This window comes from Lacerta agilis, chromosome 10, assembly GCF_009819535.1.
Source record: "Lacerta agilis isolate rLacAgi1 chromosome 10, rLacAgi1.pri, whole genome shotgun sequence".
In the NCBI taxonomy this organism is placed as follows: Eukaryota; Metazoa; Chordata; class Lepidosauria; order Squamata; family Lacertidae; genus Lacerta; species Lacerta agilis.
The window spans coordinates 54,491,561-54,509,445 of record NC_046321.1 but is presented as its reverse complement, the minus strand read 5'-3'; the positions used below and the strand labels follow the sequence as shown (position 1 = coordinate 54,509,445).

The 17,885-nt window shown below is 42.5% G+C and overlaps 1 protein-coding gene across 19 annotated transcripts in view; it reads left to right on the top strand.

The window, feature by feature from the left end:
* The window catches only part of CADPS2 (calcium dependent secretion activator 2), a 323,931-nt gene that overhangs the window by 190,734 nt on the left and 115,312 nt on the right, over nt 1-17,885 (top strand). For all 19 annotated transcript variants that reach the window (XM_033161515.1, XM_033161513.1, XM_033161504.1 and 16 more), the window contains exons 9-13: nt 2,234-2,300; nt 7,894-8,002; nt 8,501-8,701; nt 13,461-13,597; nt 17,229-17,416. In XM_033161515.1, the coding sequence (XP_033017406.1) occupies nt 2,234-2,300; nt 7,894-8,002; nt 8,501-8,701; nt 13,461-13,597; nt 17,229-17,416 (702 nt within the window). The remainder of the gene's footprint in view (nt 1-2,233; nt 2,301-7,893; nt 8,003-8,500; nt 8,702-13,460; nt 13,598-17,228; nt 17,417-17,885) is intronic.

The window sequence follows — 17,885 nt, the reverse complement described above, 5'->3', positions numbered from 1 at the left end:
TATTCCACAGATGTTCCCCACTCCTTGATAATTCCACACCCCCTCCTTCTTGCTTTCTTACCACACCCGTTAATTTTGCCATTTTGGCAGAATCCATTAATTTCATCAGCCACTCTTCCTTAGTTGGAACAGCATCATCTTTCCTCCTCTGGGCAAATACCGTCTGGCTGCAGTTGTAGAATACATAAACCAATTTCTAAGGGCCTTTGGAATTTCTCTGTTCACTATCCCTAAAAGAACAGCTTTGGTTTTTTTACTAAAAGTTATTTTAAACATTTTCTTCAATTCATTGCAAATCATTTCCCATAAATTGTTGGTTCTCTTACACGACCACCACATATGGTAGAAAGTGCCTCCTTTTTCTTTGCATTTTCAACACAGATTTGATTTTGATTTATACTTTTTTGCAAGTCTGCTAGGCGATAAATAACATCTATATATCATTTTCATATATTTTTCTTTCAATGTATAACATGCTGTGAAATTCAAATCTACATTCCATAGTTTCCCCCATGCAGCCATTTCAATATTGTGACCAATATCTCTTGCCCAGTGGATCATCACAGATTTCACCTGCTCCTTTGCCAGAGCTCTTCCCTAGCATATGCCCAGGAAATTGTTTTGAGTTGCAATAAGGAAAAAGCTCTTCGGCATTCTGCTCAGCGCGCATTTCCTTTCACTGCAAACATCTCAATAATGCTAATATAAGGAATAAAGGGCAAGTTTCCAGAGCAAATCGTCTTCCGGGCAGGCTATAGCTCCTTTGCCGCTTCCTTTTTCTGAAAGCCAGAAAAATCCTGCCTTTCATCTTGAGTAGCAAGAGTATGAGACTTTCTGACCCAGCTGAGACGTTAAGGTAGTTCAGCAGTAATCCTATTTGCATTGGGTCTGCTTTGCGTACGGGAATGGTCATGTCATTATACCATTGTAAACACCACATTCTGAGCGTGTGTTTGGCCTGCACACAGACACACTTTCTTCTGTGCAAGTGTGAATGAAGAGAATGAATCACTGCACGCAATTTGTATTTCTGTAGGTGATTTGTTCTTTGAAGCGTCTGAGTGCAAAGAGGTGACAGCCTTTTAGGGGTGTAAGAAAGCGGAGGACCATATTCTCCTCTCTCCATGCCTCTTTAGATGGAAAGACTTGGTGTACATCTTACATCAAGCTTAACGCAACACAAGCTTCTCTTCGGATGACAAAACAGGATCTTTTTCAAAAACAAGCAGGGTTGCTTTGCATTTTAATATTTACAGGAAGGTTCTTAAGACTGGGGTGGGGCACAGCTAAACTGTGGCCTCCAGATGTTGCTGTACTCCCCAGGGAATTAATATTTTTTGGTCTTTGAAGCATTTTATCAGCGTAGACTTTCTTATCAAACTGCTATTTTCCCTATTTTCCAGTGTGGTGTAGTGGTTAAGAACGGTGGACTCGTAATCTGGGGAACTGGGTTCGGGTCTCCGCTCCTCCACATGCAGCTGCTGGGTGACCTTGGGCTAGTCACACTTCTCTGAAGTCTCTCAGCCCCACTCACCTCACAGAGTGTTTGTTGTGGGGGAGGAAGGGAAAGGAGAATGTTAGCCGCTTTGAGACTCCTTCAGGTAGTGATAAAGCGGGATATCAAATCCAAACTCTTCTTCTTCTTCCTTGTGTAATTAACTACATCTTGACATACAAAATGTTACAAATACATCGAGTGGTGTTCTAGTGTTTAGGAGAAGCACCATCGTGAATAAAATTTTGATGGAGAATAGAAACCTACTGTTATAATAAACAGCAGATGAATTGCAGAAAAAACTAGAGCTGGCAATGTAGTTTGGCACACAGAGGGCTGATTCACATAGTAGGATTTTAACCAACGTCCCAAAGGCCGACCACACTGAAGTCACAGTGGTGAGCCAAGAAGTCGCCAGTTTAAAATTTGCCTCACCGATAAACTTAACAAGGGTAATCTTCAGCAAACCTTAACCCCCATGGAAGAGGATACTGACTTGCTTTGCAAGATTGTTGAAAAGATGAGTAATATAATATCTGTGACATACTTGAGTTGAAAACAAAATTGTAAGCATATCACGCAGAAAATTATACAGGAATTTTTAAGGGCAGGTGAATAGAGGGTAAATCAAAAACCAGGTGCTTAAGTCGCAAGGAGCTCAAATAGTGTTAATATGCCATTGAGAGTCATTTTAGTGTAACATTTTAAATCATGATATTTATTTCTTTAACTTGGCAGGTATTTGTATGCACTTGGGCAGAAGGTTTGGAAAAGGTGGAAAAAGCGCTACTTCGTTCTTGTACAGGTTTGTAATGTTTGTTTCCTGTTCAATATGGATATTGCCAAGAACATTGGCGGAGCAATAAAGCTTCAGTGTATGTAACAGCTCCATTGTTGAAGCTGCATGTGTGTTTGTTTGTAGTTTTGCAGTTGAGAAATGTGAAATTTAGCCCATAGAACTGCTTCTGGTTTAAAACCTTGTTTCGCCAAAACCTTTGGCATTCACAAAACTTTTTCAAGTGGCCCTGTGATCACCCATGTAAGGGGTAAACAACATCAAGCCTTTCAGATGTCTGGGAGTACAGATCCCACAATCCTTGTCCATTGGCTGTTCCAGCAAGGGCTGTAGTCCAAAACACCTGGAGGGCACCACATTTGCTACCCTGATGCATGTGTGGTTTGGATCGTGGATTCCTAGTAGATCCTGCCTACCACATCTTCCCAAATCATTCTTAAGAGAGCAATTCCACAATTAGTTATAGACACATGGTGCACTGAGAGGAGAACCCAATTAAGTCTCCAATAGGCCCAGCCAGGGTCATCTTCTGTGGGTCATTGCAGGAGTTTTCAAACTATTGGACACGTGAACCAGTTTAGGTAATGCATTCAAGTGACTCATTGCACACAAAAACAGCTATAATGCAAATAGTTCTCAGAGAAGTGTACAGGTTGCTTAGCTGGCATTTTGCATGAGGGGTCCCATACATTAATTTTGGGCACACAGGGTGGAATAGGCACCAGCAATCCACGTTCAGCCTCGAATTTCCAGATAGGGGTTTTGTTGTAGGGACTTGAAGGTCATGCAGTTAAACCAGCTCCAACATTTCATAAGTGAGGCCCAAGAAGAACAATCAGAGTGGCTTGCAGGGGAAAAGGCAAAGGAAGGGGTGGGGCGGGACCCTGATACAGCCTGCTAGAGGTGTGGTGCTGGTTCTCCTTTGCATGCTGGTGGATACAAGCTCTAGAGTGGCTACAGCCACATTGCCAGATCTCATGGTTGTGGCAGCAGGGCTCCTCCAAAATGTCTTTACCCAACAGGCAAATGGGCCTGGCCACTGTATACTGGAGCTCTGAGGGCACAGCTCTGGGGCTCCCTAGGACCCCTTGCCCTTTGGGTTTGTGGACTATGTCAAGAAAGGAAGCCCTAGTGTGGGGAACCCGTGTCGCTTCAGATGTGTTCGAACCCCACCCACCCCAGCACAGCTGAATGGTCAGGGATGATGAGAATGGGGAGTCCAACAATATCTGGAGGACCACAAGTTCCCTTCTCCTACAGAGTCCGACAGGACTTTCCCCTGAGCTCTCGGGATACGGAGCAGAGCTTTTTCAGAGTCCCTTGCCCAGTGCCCACAATAACTTTGGGGTTAAAGGAACGGAAGGGTAGTTTTTTGCCCCTGCTCTTTGGCATGAGGCAGAGGATTCTCTCTGCTTGTTCTCAGCCTCAGGTTTGTGTGGGGAAGGATTTTTTAAAAAGAGAGAGAGCAGTATGCACGTGTCGGAAGATTTACAGGCAGTAACCTCCATATTGAGCCATTATGAGTGTGGCTTTGTTTTCAGCGCATGAGTTAAAACTTGGCACAAAGATGCAATGCTTGGTTGTCTAAAGACACTGCTGTTCAATTACTGCAGCAGACTGTAGGGCTCTGTTCATTGATACAAGCTTACACAGGCCACTTGCAGCTCTATTGACAGTATAGGTAAAGCACGCAGTGGCGAGGGATGAGCATTGTGATATTATTGATCCTTCATTGATACGCTTAGCGATTGCTTCACAACTTCTGCTGGGGCTGGTGCATTTCAGTATTGTGTGGGTGGTTTCTTTTTTTCATACCCGCTCAAATTTAGACCCACGGTGTTCGAGAAAGCTGCTGTTTGAATTCATCTTGCTGTCATTTTGGCCGTTGGGGCGCTTGAAGTCTCCCTTGCCCTCGAATATTCACTCGGTTATCTCAGTTACGTGAGCTGCCCTGCAGTTTCCGACAGACACAGATCAATAGAATTATGCCTAAGGACTGTAGCATTTATGCATGCTTAGTTTAGCTTATCCCGGTGGAAGTTATTCATCAACGGACATTCTAAATCAGTATCTCATACTGGTCTTTGCCTCAGATAAGATGTGGTCATGAGTCTCTTTCCACTTACTAGTTGCTAAAATCAATATATTATCCCTCCCCCCCTCCCAGCATGCCATGTGATACTTCTTGTGAATGCCTAACACAACTACAATAATTTGCGAGGACTTCCTCTCTCTTATTACATTGTCAGGCAGGGGCACCAGCCCCCAAATATTTTTGAGGTAGGAGCCAAGCCCTGCAACATAAAAAAAAAAGTGCAAAGGCAAAGTGTGGAGCCGAACATAGCCTGCCTCCAGTGGCCAGCTCCTCTTCCTGCTGCGGAAGGGAATAATAATAATAATAATAATAATAATAATAATAATAATAATAACAATAACAAATTATTCATACCCCACCCACCTGGCTGGGCCTCCTCAGCCACTCTGGGTAGCTCCCAACAGAATATTAAAAACATGATAAAACATCAAACATTAAAAACTTCCCTAAACAGGGCTGCCTTCAGATGTCTTCTAAAAGTCAGGTAGTTGTTTATTTCCTTGACATCTGATGGGAGGGCATTCCACAGGGAGGGCACCACCACCGAGAAGGCCCTCTGCCTGATTCCCTGTAACCTCACTTCTCACAGGGAGGGAACTGCCAGAAGGCCCTCGGAACTGGACCTCAGTGTCCGGGCTGAATGATAGGGGTGGAGACGCTCCTTCGGGTATACTGGGCCAAGGTAGTTGAAGCAGCCTCCCAGGAGGAGTTGCCCACCATTGAAGCCACACAGCTGCTGCATTCAGCTCCGCCCCCAGTTCCTCCTGACGTCACTCACAGGACATCAATGTCCCATCACCCTCACAAGCCGGTGCCTCTGCCCACAACACAAATTCCATTTGCTACAAGTGGGTTCTAGAACAAAACCCTCCAATATTTCCCCAGCCCCCCCCCTAACAGGAAGGATCCTGTTTAGGGTGCTAGCCAGCCAACCCATGCTTCCCTCCAAAATACTTTAAGCAGTTTGGGGTTGAAGTTGATTACACACACACACACACACACACACACACCAATAATCTAGCTTTCGGTTTTGTTTTGAACCGTGTTCCTTCTGCTTTCCGATTCTGGGGTTGTCTCTGGAAAGGACTGTCTTGTCCCTATGAAAGATCTGTCCTTGCATCTCCATGTGCCCCCTCATGCACTCAACTGCTCATGCTGCTTTCCTCCACCTGCAGTCTGATCTGAAGTGTACAAGTCTCTTCCACCACTTCATTCTGCTGCATGAATAGGGCAGATGCAGAAGGACTCTAGGAAACAATACAGAGTGATGGGCATTTTGTTTCTGCTTTCATATCTCTTGCACTGTTGACACTTCAGGAGTTGTACAAAATCGGAGCATTTTTTATTTCACCTCCGTGGAGCAGCGTTTATCAAGTGATTGATGAACTGTGGGCTGCATAGTGAATAACACCATTAAGGGAACTAAGAAAAGCAACGTGTATCGGGTAGCACCAGACTGTTGAATTAGCCCAGCAACCTCTTGCCTGATAGTGACAATCACTTTCCATTTTACATCTTCTACCTGACAGATGATGCAACTGCTGGTTTTCTCAGCAAATACAAAAGATTGGAGGCCCCCTAATTTCCTAGTTGCATTTCCTGATTGCTGGGAAAATGCATGAAGTCAGTCTGTATGTCCAGGAGGCATGTTTTGCCCTGGCATATCTGTAATGGAGCACATGCTTTGTAACGATAAGGTTCCAGGTTCAAATCCTGGCATGCCCACCTAAAGGACTTCTCTCCTGCTTGGCAGCTTCATATGTAGTGGAAAGCAGCACAATCTAGGAAGGGTTTATAGGTGGGGGTACATGGAATGGTGATCTCAGCTGCAGCTCAACATTTGTTGTGGACTGGTTGGACGCAGAGGAATGGTGGGAGGAACCAGCTGGGGAACCACCCAGGGAAGAAGTTTCAGAGCCTGGGAAGTGGTGGTGGGACAACAATGAGTGGTCAGAGGGAGAAGACCAGGAAGAGGAGGTGTTGGAAGCTGAAGGCGTAACAGGGCTTAGTGAGCTGGGGGAGTCTGTGGCTGAGAGAAGTCAAGAATCAGAGGCAGAAGCTGAATCAGGTGAGTGAGGTCAAGAGATGAGTCAGGCTGGTGAAGAGTCACAGGTGTTTCCCCCTCTTGCTGAGACAAGCTCTCCTCTCCCAGATCCAGAAGAGGGGTGAAAAGGGCGAAGGAGAGTTTGGATGCATGAAGGCACTGTCTCTAGAAAAAGCCCTGTAGAGGAGGGGACTGATGTGAGGAGCTGGGGACTTTCAGTCTTGGCAACTGATATTCACAAAGTAATACCACCAGGAATGAGTTGTTGTATTCATGAGGCCTGACACTCAGCCAAGTCTGTGGAGATTGCATTTTTGCTAATGAAGAGTTAACTCCAACTTTGAGCTGTGCGATTACTGACCAGCACGCTCCTGTGACAAGGTCGTTTTGCAAAGTTGCTGTTCTGTTTATTATTATAGTAGGTGGTGGTAGTTGTAGTTCTTTCCACACTTATTTTTCCACGGAGGAACACCCTTTTTCTCTCAGCCTCAGCCCCACCCCCTCCCGTTCATAGCTAATGGTGATAAGTCACTTGCTTGCCATTCCTGGCAAATAAATATCCTCTCTCAGTTCACCCCCACCCCACCAGATAAAATGAGAACTCCACCTCCCCAAAGACAAGAAATAGTTATACGGCACATGTTAGCAGAAACAGAAGGAGAACACGGGTGACCATCTCACAGATCGGAGTGGCCCAATTTTTGTCATTAAAAAAAAGGGGGGCATTTCTTTAAATATTACTTCAGCTCATTCAAAATTCATCATTTTTATTTATAAAATTAAATCAGTTAAGGATTTGATATCACTACAGTCTTAATATTTCAAAGAGATCAGTAGCATTATCTATTATCTCCAGTGCCAAAATGCATTTGTCATTGAAAGACTAAACGTAGCTTTGCTCTGATGCGTTGAGTCCATTTCAGGCTGTCCGTGTGAAAATAATAGGACATCTTCATGATAGCCATCTTCAAATATTTCAAGGGCTGTCACATGGAGGATGGAGAAAGCTTGTTTTCTCCTGCTCTGGGGGCTAGGACCCAAGCCAATGGATTCAAGTTGCAAGAAAGGCATTTCCAACTAAATGTCGGCGGGGGGGGGGGGGACCTTTCTGACACTAGGATCTGTTTGACAGTGGAAGAGATTTCCACGAGAGGTGGTGGACTCTCCTTCCTTGGAGGTTTTTAAGCGGAGGTTGGATAGCCATCTGTCATGGAGGCTTTGGTTGAGATTTCTGCATTGCAGGGGGTTGGACTGAAAGACCCTTGGGGTCCCTTCCAATTCTAGAATTGGAAGAGTCTATTCCTTCTCAGCTATGTGAAAAGTGATTTGTAACTAGACAAGCAGTGGGTAGCTTATCTGCAACACACCAAGGGGTTGGGTGCTGTATCTTACCAGTCTTCTGCAAGTTGCAGTATAATACAACGTAATGAAATGTATCCAATCCAACTTCTTTTTAAACTCAGGTTAGCCAGTACACATTTGCAATGTGCAGCTACAGAGAGAAGAAATCTGAGCCCCAGGAGTTAATGCAGCTCGAAGGATACACTGTGGACTATACAGCACCTCATGCAGGTATTTTGCTGTGTGATGCTTGTTCGTTATTTATGCAACTGTTCTTGCAAATGATCTCATGTAGCTAAACAAAAAACAAAAACAAAAATTCTTCAATTGCAAAGTAAAACTAGCCAAGGATCACAGAAAGAGGGGCGGGCAAGAGAAGCTTTCTGTAAAGCCCCTAAGTAGCAAATACAGTCATACCTCGGATTACAACCGCTTCGGGTTGTGCAATTTCAGGTTGCGCACTGCGCCGAACCCAGAAGTAACAGAATAGGTTACTTCCGGGTTTTGGCGCATGCGCAGAATTGTGTCACGTGTGTGCACAGATGCAGCGGCGCGGGTTGCGAATGCTGCGGGTTGCAAACGCGCCTCCTGCACAGATCACGTTCGCAACCCGAGCGTCAACTGTATTTGTGGCGTTCTGTGGCCTGGTTCCTTTTTATGTTCCAACCTTGATCATATTGGAATGAAAGTCATCTTGGAATCGGAGACTATGACTGATTGATTTTGCAGGTCTCCAGGGTGGTCAGATGTTCTTCAATGCAGTCAAAGAAGGCGACACGGTGATATTTGCCAGTGACGACGAGCAAGATAGAATCCTCTGGGTTCAGGCAATGTATAGAGCAACAGGTCAGTCCTATAAGCCCATTCCCGCAAGTCAAGCCCAGAAGATGAACCCCAAAGGAAGCAACATGCAGGCAGATGTGTTGCAAAGTAAGTTTTTTTTTTTAACTTTTAGGACTTCATTACTGTCATTAATCAGTATCAGAACTTGATTTTTCCTGACAGCTTGTGTCATGAAATGCCTGATTGCAGCTCATTATCACTGTTGCGCTACCTTTGAAAATGTACAGCTGATACTTTTAGAGCCCAAATGTAGATTTCCATGGAAGCAGTATTTCCTTAAATTAACAAAAAAAAACTGTTGTGATTAGGGTTGTGTTTTTTCTCTCCAGTGGTTCTATATTGTAATGCATACTTTTGATCTGGGACTTTGCATCACTCAGCAGCTGTGCAACATCTGCACAAAGGCAGCAGCTGAAGCAATGGCAAAAAGCTCCCAGCCAGAACTGCATCTGAGGATGATCTAGGGTCTGGAAAACTAAGGCTTATGAGGAGTGGTTGAGGGAATGGAGTATCTTTGGCCTGGTAAAGAGGCAAATGAGAGGAGATAATGACATCTAAAAGGCTGTCACGTGCAGCTTGTTTTCTCCTGCTCTGGAGGCTAGGACCCGAACCAATGGATTCAAGTTGCAAGTAAGGAAATTCTGATTCAACATCAGGAAGAGCTTTTTGATAGTAAGAGCTGTTTAGCAGTGGAACCAGGCTATCTTGGAAGTTGTTGGACTGTCCTTCCTTGGAGCAGAAGTTGGATGGCCACCTGTCATGGATGCTTTAGTTGAGATTACAGAGGGTTGGACTAGATGACCCTTGGGTCCCCTTCCAACTCTACAGTTCTATGATTGCAAATAACCCTTTTGCCAGGGAGAGAAGCAGAGAGGAAAGCAAGAGCTGCCATTCCATCCACAACAGCACCCTTGTCCTAGTGTCCGTCTGAGATGACCTCCTTTCTTTTGAGGATTGTTCACGGTGACAATAAATTTGAAATGGAAAAGCAATGCTCCTTGGGATTGGAAGATAGGCCTCTTTCTCCATTAACTCACATCCTTAACGATACAGACAGTGGAAAAGACAGGAGATATGTTTGTGATGGGACCCTTGTCGTGTCCGTGTCAGGGACTGGGCAGAGGAGGAATAGTGGAGACTTTCTCCCCATCCTGAACCTTCCAGAGAAGAGGAAGACAGTATAGATTTACAACAGTGGCTTGAGTATGAAGAGCAGAGTTGGGAAATAATGGGAGAGGAGGAGGAGGAGGCAGAGCCAGAGCAGCTGGCTGACATATTATCACTAGAAAGCATTCCAGACCCCCTTCTCCCAGAACCTGGCAAGCATTGAAAGTAAGGGCTTGTGGGCAAATGGCCCTCAGCAGCCACCGTAAGGTGGGTGGTGCTGTTGAGGAGAGAAGGGGGGTGGCAACGCCATTACTCCAAGCGGCTGCATTTCTAAGCCTCTCTCTGTGAATATTGAATAAAAGACATTGGTAAGAGCTTCCTTGTCTGTCTATTCCTGGCAGCCTACCGTGGAGGGATCGGATTCCCTGATGCCTGGAAGTCCGTGACAAATATCCCCTTCTGCTTCCATTCCCTTATGTAAAGGTAAAAAGGGACCCCTGACCACCAGGTCCAGTCGTGTCCGACTCTGGGGTTGCGGCGCTCATCTCGCTCTATAGGCCGAGGGAGCCGGCGTTTGTCCGCAGACAGCTTCCGGGTCATGTGGCCAGCATGACAAAGCCGCTTCTGGTGAACCAGAGCAGCGCACGGAAACGCCGTTTACCTTCCCGCCGGAGCGGTCCCTATTTATCTACTTGCACTTTGCCGTGCTTTCGAACTGCTAGGTGGGCAGGAGAGCCATAAAGATCAGGACCAAAGGAGCTCTGTATTGTGACATTGTCAAAGATTCTGCAGGTTTAACATAAAAGGGTTTTGATCCTGGCTGTGGTCTTCTGAGATAAAATTATGGGAAGAGTCATTCACACCCGGGAGTGCAGTGCAGTAGCCAAACGCCTAGTATTGCAAGGAACAATGGTATCACTTAGCAGTTATTGACCCCCAGGATCCCTGTCAGTGGTTGATATCTCATAAAGTTATCTCTTACGCTTACTCATCTTTCAGTCCATGCTGCTACTTCATGGTTTATCACAAGGAATGGTAGAGTAGGCATAGGCAAACTCGGTCCTCCAGATGTTATGAGACTACAACTCCCATCATCCCTAGCTAACAGGACCAGTGGTCAGGGATGATGGGAATTGTGGTCTCAAAACATCTGGAGGGCCGAGTTTGCCTATGCCTGTGGTAGAGAGAGTCAAGCAGACAGCCCCCTCACCCTCGCTGGTTTTCCAATGTTAAGAGTGTCAGCAGCTGATGGGATTGTTTTGGTGGGTGATCCTCTGCTCCATTTCCATCACCAAGGCCACTGAGGGGAATAAAAAGTGGGTTATTAAAAAAAAATAGTCTGCTATCTATCATAAAAACATATAGACACCATGCAAGTTATGGCTTTTGTTCAACAATGCCCATTGCGACCCCTGACTGTGGAATGGGTGCTTTTTCTTCTCCTTAGGAAATGCTTCCTATTATATTTCTTCTTGCTATATTTATTCAGCTTAACCTCTTTTTATCATATTAGTCATAGGCTGCCACAACAACGTGGAATCAATTTAGGTTGATGTAACTCCATTACATATGCAGGGGACCATTTCAACAAGGAGTTGATGCCTTCATTGTGCTGCATAAACCTTCATTTCCAAAAAGATACATAAACTAATTTTCATTTTTCTGTTTTTGAAAGAAGACTATATAATGAAAAGAACAGTATTGAAAGACCAAGGCTACAAATGCTTTGCAAAGGTCTGTCTTGAGCGCTTATGCATGAGAAACAAAAGACAAAACCATCCTTTTCTGAGCCATCAGATAATAGTTTCTTAATTTTATGCAGTGAACAATACTGAGAATTGTAAAAATAAAATAAAATAAATCCTTCTTAGTATTGTTTGAAAATGAGGAGAGTTTTAGTAATGAGCTTTTCAACATGTTTCATTAGTGCCATGTGATTCCAGGAAATAAAATGCCATGCAATTTACAACCAATTCCTATTTTGTTTTTGTGTTTTTTATTATCCATTGTCGGTTAAGACTTGGAAATTATATATAAAGTGAACTCTGTTTGCCCTTGAACTAGTGGCGATCCCTTTGGGGTGTAATCTACCTTTCACTTATCTGTACATTCATGTTATGACTTCAATAGGATTTAACTGTGCACAGGATTGCAGCTTAAAGGGTGTTTATTCATGGTGTTGCTTCGTAAACGCTAGAAAAATATACTACTGTTTCTGCAGATGATCATCTCGTACCTTAAATCATCAATGTACTGTCACACTGTTTATTTGCTATATCCACCTTGGTGAAATCTGTCACATGGATGTGACTCTTGCTTTGACAATGCAGAGCCAAGTGATATGAATTAGTTTGTGCATCTTTTCGGGATGCGATGGCGCAGATCCTTCAGCTTGAATTAAATAATTCTTCCATCTGCAAATACAGCTGAAAGTTGGACTTGACATGGATCAATATGATCTGGGGCTAAATTTCTAAATGTGACTGATTATGTTAGCATCATGCCCACAGATCAATATGGAGTTTTATTATGAACCCAACTCTATAATTGGGTTTAATCAATAAACTTTTGTCTCCTTTTCTATAGAATTTTTAGGTTTGTACTATGCAGTTTTTTCAAAAGTACATTTAGGATGCATCTTTTCTAGTAACGAACATAAAAAGACCCATATTTGAAATTAAACGAACAAAGAGGGAGCGAAGACCTTATTGTAAGGGTTAAGTCAATTTTTTGAGTTGATAGCAAACTATTCACCCCCAGTGTTGTATATGGAATCCAAGTGAGCTAATGTGCTAATGCATAACTAGTCCTTTTGGTCACTGTAAGGCTTTTTCCGTCCATACTTGGTGGACAACTCGCATTCAGGATTTTGACAAAACATACCATTAATGAATGCAATCACCAGAGCTTGTCTTTTGACAAACCCGCGGGGTTCAGAGGCGTTGAAAGACGCAATCTGTGAACAACAATAAGTCCGGATCTCTGGTTGAAATGCCATTTAAGACGGTACGTTGTAATATAATTTACACACACAAAAATTGCTCCCTGTTTTGCTACTCAGTCCTGGAAGGTTGAAGGCACTCTTTCCCATTACTGCATTATGTTTGTTTCATTAAAAGCCGCGTGTAAAAAGGAGAAGGCTGGAAATGACCTCGTTCAAGCCTGTGTGTTCATTTCTGCTCCAGTTTGCCATTTGAGAAATGGCCTTGAAGCCATGTTTGCTTGCTACTTTGGTCTTTGATGAGCATCTTTGTTATGCCCATAAGCTGAGAACTCCTCAAAACTTTATAGAGTGGGTTTTTTTAAAAAAAAAAAAAATGTACAAGATCTGTGTCCATCAGTCTTGCACTTACTACCATGTGAAAACAGGCACTCCAGAAAGAAAGTCTGTTGTTCCAATATTTTACAAGCTTTCTAGAAGCAGAAGATCCACACAGTTAGAGTAGACGTTCTTTCTGAAAAATATCAGAATGGATTGTTCAGTCTGTCTCAGTCTACGTAGGGGTAACGTTCGTACTACATGAAAAGGGGGCTGTCTGCTGCTTGTTTATCCATTGCTATGTCTAAACCGTTGCCGTTTGCTTAGATTTTATTGTGATAGGTATTTATCCAGGAGGGGTTTGGCGAGGCATGAAAGAGCAGGTGAAACTTGAATGAGGCTGTTGTTGAATTAAATTTAAAGCCTGTCTTAAAGCGGAATAATCTACATCCATACATTCATTCTCCTCCCTACGATCAGATGCAGATCGTGCTCAGAAACATGGCATGGATGAGTTTATTTCTGCTAATCCTTGCAAGTTTGACCATGCTGCACTCTTTAGAGTACTTCAGAGGCAGACCTTGGATCACCGATTGAATGATTCCTATTCTTGTTTGGTGAGTAAAAAGGCTGGAATAAAAGAAGTGGGGGGGGGGGAGAGAGAAAAAGTGAGAAATAGTTGTTGCAAAGTGGTCTTTTCTTCCAGACTCATTTAATAACTGTGCGTGAGGTTGGGATAAAGGATTTCAATCGATTGGCTTCAAATTTGAAAATTATACACTTGAAGACTACTGCTGTGCCACTCAATAGAGAAGAGAATAGACTCAAACTGACTCTGAACCGTGGTTTATCAGCTCCTCTAGGGAGGGCTGAATAAAAACAGAAGGCTTTAATAAATATGGAACCCTCTGTGGTAGGATTTGCTAACACCTGTACAGGCATTTTAAGGTACAAATCTAGCTCGCCAGATGTCAAGCATTATGTCATCTATCTTGTAATTCTCTCCTCTTTCATGGACTGGGAAGGAAAAAGAAACCCAAAGAATAGAATCAAAACCACAGGGGGAGGAAAGGCAAATAGATTTATTGTGCTTGTATTCAGCTGAGTCAAGGTTAGCTTTGTAGGCTTAAATCCTGGATAAATTACTTACCGCTGTAGGGTTATTCTGTAATTTCATTCCCCCCTCCCCACCACTTTCAAAAGCAAGCATAGAGTATTGGAGGAGTGGAGGCTGCAATCGCGAGGATGCATAATCACGAAAAATTAAACAACGTTCACGTTCTATCCTTCCGTATCTACTGATCAATCTTTGCCTTGGCTGACTGGCTTGCTTTGCTTACGTAACAAAAATGCTCCCACTTATGGGGAAAGTGGAGGTTAGGAGTAACTTGAAAAATGCCTTCTCAGTTGCACATAAACTAATGCGATATGAGGTCTAGTCCGTTAACTGAAGTGTAAACTCTGCTGTGAGGATTTTTTTTTATTCTCATTATCTCTTGGTAGTTCTTGATTCCAAGATGCAATTTCACACCAAAGAACCCAAGCTCATGCTAGTCATCGCCTATCCTGGCTCCCTGGCAAACATGCCACTATTATGTACATGTTTTCTGATGCAGACACCATATTTGGAGAATTCATGTTCAACATTTTTAGATATCCCTTAAAACATATTAGGTGTGGGAATGTTACTTGCCCCAAAATGGAAAGAAGCAGAAGTCCCAGCAAAGGAAGAATGGATACAAAAAACTTATGGAATATGCAGAAATGGCGAAACTTGCCGGAATAATGTTTTGTTTTATATGAGCTTAAAGCTGAAATAAAGTGATTGATTGATTGATTGATTGATTGCCGGAAGAATGAGAAATCAAGATAACTTTAAAAAAATTAATAAAAGAATGGGAATGGTTTATTAAATATTTAAAGATAAATTATAAACAGATGAAAACATTGTCAGGATTATTGCAGTTTTATAAGAGTATATATTTAAAGAAGATGAATAAAGGAGGAAAATTAATTTGGATATGCAGAAGATATTAAAAACAAATTTAAGGAACCGCAGAAAGAGGGGGGGGGAAGGAAGTCAAGTTTTGAAATGCCAAAATGATTGTAAAATTAGTGAAATGTATAAACTTGAAAAGTATAAATAAATAGACGAAATATCTGAAATAATAAAAATAAATAAAAATAAAACATATTAGATGTGAACCTTGAACCATTCCCTGAATGAGCAAGGTCATGGAAGTGTGCAGACAGAGTTTATGAGCCGTTCTGGGGAATGTGAAGTCTGTAGATACCTCTCATATCTCCAGCCAGTCTTCTCTGCTCTGTCAAATTAGTAAGTTGCTCAATGGCTACTATTTTTATTAGTATTTTATTAAGAGAATTTCATTTATTAAAAGACAGAATGAGGGGGTGGGGGAAGGAAAGAAAAAAGTGAGTGAGAATGAAAAACAAAAACAAAACCATACTGTTATGTTACCATACGTTAATATATAGATGTGCAGATTCTTATTATCCTAATAGGCATGCAATTGTCAGTAACCTAATATGTTCTGTGTAAAGTCATTCCAAGTATCATTTTTTTTATCCAAAGAAAGCCTGTGGGTGGTAATTCCTAGCCTCTGAAAATGAGGTTCTTAAGTTGTGGTGACCCAATAGGGCTTGAGAGGCTAAAATATCTACAACTAAACTACCGCTGTATCTGCATTGGCCCACCTACCGGTAAATGCCCATCAGCCCTCAAGTTAAAATTTACTACGTGATCTCAGCTGGCCTTAAGAGAAGAACATAGCTAGCAATTCCGAGTGAAATTCAATGGAATAGGCTCCTGTGATCTTTGATCTCTAATAACATACTTCTATCTGATGTGTAGGTTATGGTCAGTCATAGGCCACAGCTTTCTTGACAAACACTTTCTTACATTCCGTTCCCCAGCTTCTGGGTTGTTCGCCTTTCCCATGTGCACAGCTCCCCCCCCCCCAAAAAAAAACTGAACTCAGTCACAACCCCACACTTTCCTCCTTTTTCGGTGGGAATAGTGGGCTCCCTTAGAATCTTTACACATACTTCAACTTTAGAAATACGTAAGTAAATTAACGATACCGTTGCTTCTGTCAGTCTGCAGATGCTGAAAATTTGCTTTTAATCGTCCAGCTTTTGCATTTCAGCAAATTAAATGAAAGTAGCGACACTCACCACAAAACAAAATCAAGCTAATATGAAACAATTAGATTTAAACATAACCTATTATTTAAACTATTAGCGATACTGAAATTCCTTTTATTGCACTCTCCAGTAAACAGTAGGGAGCTTCTAAGCAATTATATATCGATTATCACAATATTACCATGATAACTTTAAAAACCCCTACCTTTCTGTTGTGCAGGTAGAGCTTGAGTGTGAGAAAAAAAACTCCTGGGGAATTGTGTGAAGAAATGAGTAATCACTCCTTAGTTGTTTCTGCTTATGACTCCATTTCTGTTTCTCCGAATAAGTAAATTTTTAGTATTATCTATTCACTGTCAACAGCCAAGCTTTGCTTATATTATTTCCATGGTGAGCATGTCCAAGTGCATCCAGCTTTTGAAATGTTTAGGCAGAGGAGTGTCACCTAGCCAAGGAGGAACTAAATTTCAACTGTCAAATTAAACATATTCAGTCTGAAAATTGCTCACCAAAATTAGGGTGCCACTGTCTGAAGATGTGCATCTTTTCTCTAGTGTGTCCTAACTTATGCAATGATCCGGTAGTCTCTTACTACGGGATGTTTCCACCCACAATTGAAAACATACTTTACCCCAGCATTTCCCTGACCATTAATACCAGTTACTGGGTTTTTCCAGTAAAGGGAACTTTGGCAATGATTTCTAAAACAAAGTGTGAAAAATAATGAGCACTTCTTTCAAAAAAAGAATAATACCTTTCACTTTGAAAAGAAATACCAACCCGGAAGTAAATGCTTCCGTTTTCGAATGTGCCTCGGAAGTTAAACTTCCGAGGAGGCTTCCTGGTTTAGTTTTCTGTATTAATTTTTTTCCATTTTGAGGCTTCCATATTGAGTTTTTGGTTTTTGAACGTTTCGGAACTCGAACTGTCTTCCGGATTGGATTATGTTTGAAAACTGAGGTGTATATTGCATGATAATATAGTTTTCTGTTCTTTCTCTCTGAAAATATTTGAAAACAGTGCATAAAAGAACAGTCCAGATTTAATGACGCAACACTTCCCCCCCCCTCCCATCTCTTACAGGGTTGGTTTAGCCCGGGCCAAGTCTTTGTGTTAGACGAATACTGCGCTCGTTATGGTGTGAGAGGCTGTCACCGCCATCTGTGCTACCTGAATGAATTGATGGAACACTCGGAGAATGGCGCTGTCATTGACCCAACCTTGCTCCATTACAGCTTTGCCTTTTGTGCTTCTCATGTTCATGGCAACAGGTATTTTAATATGCAGACTTGCCGGGAAAGTCATTAGGCTATGTGACAAGGAGAGGCGAGCGATGTATTTAGACTTAGCTTTACCCACACACGGTGTAGCAGAGGAATGAATGAGCATCAGGAGTTCAGTTCTTGCAAATGGTCTGTATGTGTTCTGAAGTGCGGTGGAACATTTTTATATCAAAGCAAACCTTGCTTGAAAATATGCAGGCATTCTAAAAGATGTGCGTTGGAGGGCTATTTCTCACCTAACATAGCAGATGTTTGTTGCATGTCTTTATATGCATTGTGAACCCAGAAAGGAAAAAAAACAACACCAAGAACTCTGGCCAATATAAGTTTCAACAGTGGGAGTAGTCCCTACTCACAAATCATTAGTAAATTATAACAAAAACTAATCCATTCAAATACATATATTCAGACAGTGATTGCAAACTCAAACAGAGATTACAAACTCAAACTCACAGGG